Source organism: Aegilops tauschii, chromosome 5 (assembly GCF_002575655.3).
Source record: "Aegilops tauschii subsp. strangulata cultivar AL8/78 chromosome 5, Aet v6.0, whole genome shotgun sequence".
Taxonomy (NCBI): domain Eukaryota; kingdom Viridiplantae; phylum Streptophyta; class Magnoliopsida; order Poales; family Poaceae; genus Aegilops; species Aegilops tauschii.
The window spans coordinates 468,345,834-468,356,615 of record NC_053039.3 but is presented as its reverse complement, the minus strand read 5'-3'; the positions used below and the strand labels follow the sequence as shown (position 1 = coordinate 468,356,615).

General features: G+C 49.8%; 1 protein-coding gene across 1 annotated transcript; it reads right to left on the bottom strand.

Annotated features, from left to right (window-relative positions):
- Positions 1-8,845: 8,845 nt before the first annotated feature.
- Positions 8,846-10,427, bottom strand: LOC109760150 (probable arabinosyltransferase ARAD1). Its single transcript, XM_020318981.3, has 2 exons — positions 9,432-10,427; positions 8,846-9,358 (listed from the first exon to the last, which is right to left on the bottom strand). Exons 1-2 carry the CDS (start codon positions 10,425-10,427, stop codon positions 8,846-8,848), a joined length of 1,509 nt encoding a protein of 502 aa, XP_020174570.2.
- Positions 10,428-10,782: the final 355 nt, after the last annotated feature.

Below are 10,782 nucleotides of genomic sequence, written 5' to 3'. Positions count from 1 at the left end.
ACGACAGCATGATAATGGCCCACACGTCAGTTAGTCGCTGAATTTTTAATTACAAGTGACCCAACAGTCAGTGAACAGTACAAGGAAAAAACTAGTGTTCGAACTTGGGATATCGCGAATTATGCTCGCAGGCTGAAACATCACGCCTAGGGGCAACTGGTGCTTTCTGTGTGTAACAATTACTTATAACCTTTTCCAGGAAACACGTGGGAATCGGCTGAAATAGACAATGTTCACTGCAGCACAGTTTGCGCCTTTGGTTTTTTTGAATTTTGTAAATAGTATTAAATTATGATATCAGTAATAAACTAACATTTAAATATTCATGTGCTATATGTATTGTACATAAAAATGAAATAAATTACTTTTGAAATTACTCATGCATTATTATAAAAATATTTATATATTTAAAATAATATGTATCAATTAAAAAATGTTTGTGGCGATCTAGAAAAACTATATGTGTCAAAACACTATGTATCAATATATATTGAAAACAATATTAGTGGAGGACGAGTGTGAGAGCAGCGTGGCGAAGCTGAATAGGGGAGCTCCGGCGTCCATGCGCCTGTGTCGGAGGGGCGGGTTGTGTCAATTGGAGACGACGAGGAGTGAGGGTTGTGTCGGGAGTTTGGGGAGGGGTTTCCTGCAAAAAGAGCCAGTGCGACAAGAGTTACGGGGCGGAGGGAGTATAATTTAAAATAACACACATATTTGTAAGCACTTAATTTTCAAAATAATTATTTCAATTATACAAACATATCAGTAACTACACACGCATTTGTATAGTTTAGTGTTCATATAATTAACAATATTCATAATTTAAAAATTAACTACAATTATTTATACGTTAAATTTAAATGTTTACATTAATAATTTAATATTTCTAAATTTAAATGTTTACATATATCTGTAATATTTTAAATTATACAAACACTTTTAGTTGATACATGTTATTTTAAATATATAGATATTTTATTATAATAAATAAGTAATTTTACAAGTAAGTTATTTCCTTTTGTTTACAATACTTATAAAACACGAATATTTGAACATTATTTTATTTACTTAGATCATATTTACATACTATCTACAAATTTTCATAAACAAACAAAGTTGACCATAGCCCATTTCAACTGATTGGCCCGCATGTTTCCAGGGTAAGGTTATAAAACGTTGTAAATCCTCAAAAAAAAAGATTATAAAACGTTGTTACCCTACTAATCCAGTAGTTGTAACATGGCGTGATGGTTCAACCACCGTGATTTTGTATGGAGGTCGCGTTCATTCCCTGCCCCCAAACCGGCGATATATATAACTTTTTCCCTCTACTGTTCACTGATAGGTGGGTCTCGCGAGAGTAATTAGTTAACGAGCGCTTCTTCGGGAGTCTCGTAACGATCAGCGCCATTTGGCGCGCTCTCAGCCATCCGCCACGTGTCATGCTTTGGACGCTCCCTCCGTATTTTCTTTTTTTTTTTATTTTTCCGCACATGTTTTCGGCTTTTTAAACGTTTTTTTTCGGGTTTTTTCGATGTTTTGGTTTTCCACCGGTCTTCTTTAGCTTTTCAAATAAAAAAATTTGAAGAAAAAAATTGCGTGAAAAAACGTGTTTTTTTCCTTTCGCGAGAGTCACGGTTTTACTTCTGCGAGAGGCACGGTTTTGCTTTCGCGAGAGTCACGGCCGTGCCTCTCGGAAAGGAAAAAAAACACGTTTTCTATTTTTTTTTTTTCGCAAGTCACGGGTTTGCTTCCGTGAGAGGCACGGTTGTGCTTTCGCGAGAGTCACGACCGTGCCTCTCGGAAAGGAAAAAGAAACGCGTTTTCTGTTTTTTTCCTTTCGCGAGAGTCACGGTTTAGCTTCCACAAGAGGCACGGTTGTGCTTTCACGAGAGTCACGGCCGTGCCTCATCGGAAACGAAAAAATGTTTTCTTTTTTTTTTCCTTTCGCGAGAGTCACGGTTTTGCTTCCGTGAGGGGCACGGTTGTGATTTCGTGAGAGGCACGGGCGTGCCTCTTTCGGAAAAGGAAAAAACCCGTGCTCCCGATTTGGTTTTTTCGTCCGGTTTTTTCGTGAAAAAAAGTTCGTCAAAACCTATCAACATGGGATCTAGTTTTGAAGATCTCGACGCGAGGAATCCAACGGTGAAAGCGGTTCGAGATTTGGACGCACGGTTTGAGAGATAAAACGTTTTAAATAAACGGATCTACGAAAAAAAGGAAAACTCCGGGTTGCGACAAGTGGCGCGCTGCATGTGCGCCACTTGTCGCAACCAGGGGAATTGGAGTGATCTTTGCAACGAGTACTCCTCAATTAGTGATTTCGGGGTCTCGCTCTCACCTGGTCTTTTAGAGCATCTCCAGCCGCGCCCCCCAACAGGCCCTCCCCAGCCGTTTTTGCCGCGCCGACGCCGGAAAAAGGGCCCAGTCGCGCCCCCAGGAGCCCGATTTTCACCGGCTCGGGCCGAAACTGGTGCCGGCGGACCCAGGCCGAACCCGGCGCCCTGGGGGGCGCCGGCACAAGTGGCGCCGGCATGTGCGCCACTTGTCGCAACCTGAATCCACCCGGCAGCCATGCCTAGTACTCGCCCTGGGGCCAGCAAGGCGTCGGCTCTCCGTCGCCGCAGCCATGGGGATGCACGCCCTCGCCGGGCTACGCCGACGGGGACGCGCATGGTGGGTTCAACCCCAACGTCACCTTCCCCCATGGACACCCGGCCCAGCGCACGCTCTCGCCTGCCTTCGCCGGCGTGCAGTACCCTCCATACAACTACTCGCCGCCCGCCTACGTGTCCTCCCCGATGCCCCCTTTCCGCCGTGGCGCGCTTCCCTTCTCGCACCTCGGCGACACCGACGAGACTGAGGCCGACATGGAGAACATCATCGCGACCGGCTCGACCGTGGCTGCCGCGTCTCCCGGGTTCGTCACCCCGGACGACACAGTGGATCTCAGCGGCGGCATGGACGGCGAGCTCGGCTACGTCTACGGCGAGGAGGAGCAGGAGGAGCAGGAGGAGGACGAAGAGGAGGAGGAGGAGGAGCAGGCGACTGTTCCGGCGAGGAGGCGCAAGAAGAAGAAGTGGGCGGCTAGGTCCGGCGAGCCGCGCATCAAGTGGGCGTCCAAGGAGGAGGAATGCCTCGCCGAAGCATGGAAAATCGTCTGCCTCGACCCGACCACCGGCACGAACCAGAGCATCGACACGTACTGGGAGCGCATCAAGGCCGAGTTCGACGAACGCAAGCTCGTCGACCCCTACTTTAAAGGCGTCTACATGCAGCGCGGGGCGAGGGTAATGGCGAACCATTGGGGCGTATCCAGGGGGCGTCCAACAAATGGCATGGGATCGTCGAGGAGGTCGCGGCTCGCCCGGGGAGCGGCGCCAGCGTTGAGGATCAGGTATGGCACGCCGGTCTCCCGCCTCTCTTCGCCGTGTGCGCTCGCCAACTGTTTGTTCCTCCGCGCAGTTGCTGCGCATGTGCGCCTTGTATCGGCAGGGCAACAACGACGCCGAGTTCAAGTGCCTCCACGTTTACAAGCGCATTGACATGTGTGAGAAGTGGGCGGAAGTCCGGCGCACCCTCGACAAGGCCAAGGAGACCTACAAGCCGGACGTGCCGACTCTGGGCGCGTCAGAAGGGCGGCCGGACGGCAACAAAGGTGCCAAGAGGGGGAACACGCCGACGCGGCCACCGCTCGAGTGCAGGAGTCCATCGAGCACTGCCTCGCCGACGCACAGGCCCGGGCCGCCCTTCGTGAAGAGAAGACCGAGGCGCGGTGGTCGGCGCTGATGTCGAGCAGCGCCGTCAAGCTCGACCTACTCCGGACCAACGTCGCCGCGAAGAAGAGAAACACCGACCTGGCTTTCCTGCTGGGCGGGGCGGACATGCTCCAGAGCAACGACGAGGCGGTCAAGGCGTGGTACTTTGGCGGAGCGTGGCCTCATCCTGAACCAGCTTCCCTCGACGACGCCGCCCACGCCGACGCCGCCAAGTCCGAGTGATGATGCCGGCGAGACTCCCCGCAGCACAGAAGCCACGTCGACGCCGCCCAGCACGGAGCCGCCGCCAAGCCCGCGCACGCCGATGCCGGAGGCCGACCTCGCCGTCTGATGCGCACGCGCGTCTTTCTGCTTTTTGTACGCCGAACTTTCATTCGATCGCCGAACTTGTGGCCGCTTGATTGCCGGATTTGTGGCGTCTATTTTGTGAGCGGGAATGACTGCGTTTGAATTTGCCGTGGCTGGGGAACGGCGCCTGGGGGCGTGGCTGGGAGGTAGGTCGCCCCCAGGGGCCAATCTAGCGCCGGTTCGCCCCCAGGCCGCTCTTTTTCGGCGCCCTGGGGGCTGAACGGCTGGAGATGCTCTTATGTCTAAAAAAATCACAGCCACTAACGTGTGGGTCACAAGCCCACAGCCATGTTGGCGCAGAGCGTACACCAAGATAACAAAGCACCGTATTTGCATCGGACATCAAGTTAGATGACCGCAAATCAGTATTTTCAAAATTCTAGCACCAAACTGAACATCGAGCGCAAATTGTATGACTACCGGTGATATTACATCTTCTAGAAATATAAGAACAATTACCGAGGCCAAAGCGGGTGAACTCGAGAAAGAATTCAGACTCATCATAGAGACTGCCCATGAGTCGAGATACCTCTTCGTTGCCGATTATGTGAATTTTCTATTTCAACATATTTGAAACCTTGTCATTAGCAGAAGTATCTAATTTGTGGGGGTTGTTAGGCTGCCTAGCTCGCTCCCCCGATAGCCGAACCCTACCCTCTCGCGCCGCCACCCGCGAGGCGGACGGGAAGGGCATCTAGATCCCCTCGCCTCGAGCCTCCCCTCCTCCTCCCTCCTCCCTCGCTGCCACCAGGGGCACAGCCGGGCGAAGCCCGACCGACACTAGCAGCAGCGTGGCTCGATCTCCCTCCAGCGCGATGGGGCGGCATGGGCCTCTCCGTCGGGTGCGGGCGCGGGGCGTGGCGGCATGTGGTTTCCGGCGGGCATGGCGCTACGTGGACGACTGCGGGCGGTGGAGCGCGCCTAGTCGCGGCGGCCAGATCTGGCCGGCAGGCGGCGTGGGCGGCGGCTGGGGTACGACTTTGGGATCCCGGGTGCGGTGGGGTCTTCCCGTTGCGGGCGCCGGCGGTTCTCCTCGGGCAACGACGGTTCCAGTGGTGGAGTGATCCCTCGGGCGGCGCAAATCCGGGTGGTGAGGAGGCTGTGGCGCGGCCACTTGATGACGGGTTACCGCGGCGGCCGGTGGCGGCGCCCTCCTAGCCTAGATCTGGGCCCTTTGGGGCCCCATCTGGGTCTGGGCGGGCTTGGCTCGGCTCCCCCTGCCACGGCTCCGGCGGACGGAGGTGCGGCTCGTGCGAGGGTTGCGGAGACGGCGGCGCGTCCACTGCAGCGCAACGACGGGAGCTTCACGAGCCATTTCGAGCTCGGCCGGACCCATGTGCCTGGTTTGCTCCCTTGGTGCGTCCGGTCGGTGACCGCCGATAGCGATGGAGGTTGTCCCCTCCCGCATGGCTGCTGACGCTGCTGCTCCTTCTCGGACCCGTCGATCCCACTTCAGACTCCATGATGAGATGGCAGTGGTGACTCCAAGACCGTGGTGGCGCATGTTGGTGGGTGGCTAGTGTGGTGGAGCGCGACGCATCGATCGGGGTGGTGGGTGTGTGGCAGACGGAAGAAGTCCCTGTCGGCTTGGCCACCACCGACGTGGCGACGCCCGTGGGCGCCATCGTTCCTTCCTGAAGGGCGTCTGGTATCCCCCTCACCCATGCCCCTCCGCGTACTAGGGGAAACCCTAGGACCAGTTCGGGTAGCAGCGTCATCATCGTCATGTTCCTTCCTGAAGGTGTTGCTTGGTATGCGGTGGTCCAAAGTGCTAGGAGTGCGGTGGAAATCTCCGGAGGGCGTAGCGGCTGCAGATCATCATCGTTTTCGTCGATCCGACTCTGTTGTCATTATTTCTTTTTCTTTCTTTTTTATTTCTTTTGAGCGTGCTTGTGCTGTCTGCCCCAGCAGTGGATTCTCAGATGTATTGGGTGGTTGCTATATCTATATAGCAGGGCGAAAGCCAATTTTGAGGAGTATCTAATTTGTGCCCCCATGTTAGTTTGGAGACCTCTCTACTTGTACTCTTTGGTGAGTATATAATTTATGCAGTTACGCCCTATGTCATGTTATTAACTAAGAGACCCATCTCATTTTGCTTCTATGTTCATGAAGTTTTAAGGATTTGAATCCATTTGGATAAAATTAATTTGTTACAATAACTTGTGAATTTTATAGGAAAATTGAAATTTGCATAATAGGATGCAATGGTAAAACCAAGTCTTTTCCATAGGCAAGTGCACATATGCACACTTAGAGAGTTTATAATATCAGAAGTGAATCCTAAACATGCAAATGAACGTTTTTATTTTGAGTAATAGCTTGGACTTCATTCACATGATGAGAAGTCAGTACGAAGCACCCTCTCCAACATCTGAGGAGGGGAAGCCTTCCATGACTTTAAATTTACATTAACACACAGCTTTGGGAATCATTTACAGTCCTAAAGCACCATACAACATTAAAAGTTTACATGATCTTGAAGTTACTTTAAAAGGGTATTTTCATACATTCACGATCAACTAATTCTAATCCCTATTCTTCCAATGCATCAAACAAGAGATCAGAACAATCTAATATTTTTGATTGAAGGGGTAATTTCTAATCCCATCTTTAATCTGCGTCGAAATCTGTAAACTTTTCTAAAGGGGGTGTTCCAAAGCAAAACTCGTATGTAGTTTGTATATAAAACCTTCCTATTCTCCTAGCCGTGGAACTGTATCCTGCAACATTTTTCATGTAGAGAGCATATATGCGCTCATACCACCACATGTTAGTCTTACTAGCACATATGCCCGTGCGTTGTAACGGAAGATTTTTTTTTGCGACAAACATCAGGAGAGGTAAATTTATGTGTCCATTAAAACGGTCTCCGCAGCGATGGGACGACGGAGCGAGGAGTTGCGGTGTTCTCATGGATCATGTTTGGCCCGCGAGATTTTGATAGTGGTGTGGTTGGTTGGTGTGGTGGCCACCACTCAACTCGTCCCTTTTTTTCTCCGGGTTCGTCTCCATGTCTAGTTTATGGTTGCCTCCTCATTTTGTTGTTGCACGGTGACCTTCGGGGCATAGTTGCTTCGACCACTCTCTCCTATGATGGCCTACCCGATGGATTACTAATTCAGCGAATCCCATTTCATTGCCATAATCAGCGCATAACCAGGTAGTCCCGGCATTACCAGGGTTTATTCTCTTTGATTAATTTAGCACTTACTTGCCTACATTTGTTTAATCAGAGCCAAAACAGCATATCCTCTTTTATTGGCATGTGCCTATAATTTCTCTTAATTATAGCCAACCAACATATTCTCTTTTATGGTCAAATGGCATGTGGGATGCACAACAATTCGCGTCTGCGTTAGGCCACTGGCAGTTACCAAAACGACGTGTGTTTGTAAGACACGAATAAAAATCCAAAACAACCGCTGAGTTCAAGGATTAGAATCCTGACCTCAATATCTGAGCCATTCGAACAAACAACTCCTTCTAAAAAATGGCCAACACGAATGTTTAAGAACATAATGTAGCGTAAAATTTCAAACATTTTTTCATTTTTCTGATATTTTTTGAGCTTTTCAAAAAATAAAGTAATAATTATGAAATTCTGAATATTCTTTGAAATGTTAGCAATTTTTAAAATCCTGATTCTTTTTCTAAAAAATGCGAGCATTTATTTAAATTTCATTAAATTTGGAAAAATACGAACAAAACTTGATATGTTTTTTCTGAAATTCACAAACATTTTCTGAAAGCATGAACCTCTTTTTAAGAAATCAATGTTTTCTTAATTTGTGAACAATTTTTGAAAATAGGAACCTGTTTTCAACATTAAAAACAATTTTTAATCGTGTTTCTAAACACAAACAATACATTAAATTTGTGAACATTTCAATAAACATGGATATTTTTAGAATTTGTGTCATTTTCTAAAATAAAATTTATTTTAAAAATATCAAACAACTTTGGAAAACGTAAACATTTTTTTTGTTTTGAAAAAAAATTTGAGCAAGAGGAAAAAATTTGAAGTTCAAACATATTTCAAAATGGGATTTTTTTTTGAAATTCTGCTGATTTTACGAAAAATTAACCAAAAGATGGAATTCTGAAAAAAGTGAAAATAAAATTTATGAAAAAAGGAAAAAATAAAAATAAAACATAAGGATAAAAAAGGAACACAAAAATAGAAAGAGAATAGAGAAAAAACGAAAACGGTCCGGCCCAATCTTTTGCGCCATGTGCGAAATTCTGACTATGTTTCGCCCTATGCGGTATATAATGATTCTCAGATGATTGGGCAAGAAGCCAATGGGTTTGCTTTGCTGGGCCACAGCATGCGCGGACCACATATGAAATTTGGGACAAAACTGTTTTCTTTTCTAATAGATGGACACACAAAAATTTAGTACCACCTTGAATAGAACAAAAATATTTTCGGTGGTGAACGTATGAAAAAATTGGAGAAACGCACCTTGCTTTATTAGTAGATATAGATATAGATATAGATTTACAGCACCAATCACCATTACAAAGAAAAACTATTCCTGCCATAGAAATTCAATGGCAAAAAAATTACTACCAAATGAAGGCCTTACTAAGCAAAATAAATGACAGTTTGAATCGGGTGCTTGCACCATGGATCATCTAGTGTATCTAATGGTGACCTTAGAAACTCTCACTTGGGATCAAAACTGCAAGCTAGCTCCAAATAGCTAGACATTTCATGAATCTGAATGTGTTCTCTGATACCTGCCAGTCTTGTGAAGCTGCAGCTTCAGAGAATGCATCTTGCGAGCCACCGCTCCCCAGATCATCTGAACAGCATCATCTGGCTTCGAAGGGTACTGGTACTCAAAGTGGTGAGCCACCTCCTTCAGCCTTCTCCACATGGTTGTCCACTGGTCCCTGGTCACGCCTCGGAGAATGCGCAGCAGGGAGCCCTGCCTCACAGCATCCGACGCACGGACGAACACGCAGAACTCCGAGTAGTCGAGGACGTCCTCGAAAGGGAGCTCGATCTCGTCGCTGATTATGACGGGGACGCAGTGGCTGACGATGGCGTCGAAGAGGCGGTTCGAGGAGGGCGTGTCGCCGGCGATGTTCAGGCAGAACTTGGACGATGCCATGCCTTTGGTGGCGCGCCTGATCCCGTTCTGCCGGACGCTCCCGTAGGTGAAGTGCACGTCTTTCTCGTCCTTGAGAAGCTGGTACAACTTCTGACGAACCTTTCCACCCTGAAACCACCAAAGAAGTTCCCAATGGTTAAACCTTGGCAGGGCACAGAGAAGAGAACGTTCTGCCACTTACATCTTTCCTGTGAATGGCTCCTTGGAAGTATGCCAGGACTGGCCGCTGTCCGAATGCCGGCGATTCGTCGTCTCCGAGAGACCGGACCACGTGCATGTAAGGAGCAATGACGTCCTTCTTCAGGTTTGCGACGTCCGGCGGGTACCTCCCGAAGTCCGAGAGGACGTACATGGCGGCGCTTAGCTTCCTCCTGGCCTGCATCATGCTGTTGGGATGGTGAGGGACGACGAGGTGGTCCTTGCCGCCCCACCTCCTCCACTCCTCCTGCCTCATCAGGTACCTCACCAGCTCGGCCTGCAGGATCCTGTTCCTGCTCACCCTATCCCTCCCCCGGAGCTTCGAGTGCCGGTTGTAGCTCAACGACGCGAAGAACGGCACGAAGAAAACATCGGCGAGGCTGGCGTTTGTCACCCTGACGGCGACGCAGGGCCTGCTCATGCCGCCGCCGCCGTCCGGACTGTGGGGCAGCGTAGAGGATAGTATGTCAAGCGTGAGCCAGTACGCGACGCTGTGCTGTAGGTTCAGGCCGCCGGGGTAGTGTGGCACAGCGCCCGCGTCACGGACGTCCGGCCACGCCTCCTTCCCGTCCCACCCCAGCATGCCAAAGTGGAACTCCGGCGGCAGGTCGTACAAGTACACCCTGAGCTGCGCGTTCTCGGCGTCGCATGATCCCTCGCTCCCATCTCCTCCTCCTCCTGCTGCTCCTGCCAACGACATCTCTCGAACAACCGGATTGCCCATCCTGACGGCATCCGCCATCAAGTCACTACTGGATGGCACGGCCACCGGGATCGGCGCAGGATGGTCGCCGCCAGTATTGTGTCTGTCATCATCATCGCCGGCGAGCAACGGCGTCTTGTCGGCATCGGCTATCAGGATCGCGTTGTTGATCCGGGAGTTGACGAGAGCCCAGCAGGAGAAAGCCAGGAGGGAGAGGGCCAGGAAGGTCACGAAGCGGATCACCCTCCTGTGCTCCGGCGGGGGCGAAGGCTGCATCTTTCTCTCCACTACCATCCAAGGACGAGCACCGCCAGAATCTGGTTAAATCGGCCGTCGGCGAACTGCAACCTCAAGATCCATCATACAAATGAGCCAGAGACTCGATCTCGTCGCAGATCATTAATGATAATCACCTGAAGCTGGCCCAGAGAATCAATCGATCTTCTTATCGAAGGCAACATACATGTGCTGCCATGAATGCTTGCAGCAGATAGGGAGAGGGGTGATCGGTTGGATTGCGCAAGGAAGAACAGATTGCCTAGCTCGCGTGATTTTTCCCTGTGGGCGATTGGATCGCGCAAAGGAACACAAATCAGCTCACCTGTATTGTCTCGGGATCGTTTATTCCAGC

What these genes read in the sequence shown, in the direction of transcription:
- LOC109760150 (XM_020318981.3), bottom strand. Translation starts at nt 10,427, where the DNA reads ATGCAGCCTTCGCCCCCGCCGGAGCACAGGAGGGTGATCCGCTTCGTG. An exon ending in GAGCCATTCACAGGAAAGAT is followed by an intron (nt 9,359 to 9,431) that starts GTAAGTGGCAGA and finishes TGGTGGTTTCAG; the next exon opens with GGTGGAAAGGTTCGTCAGAA.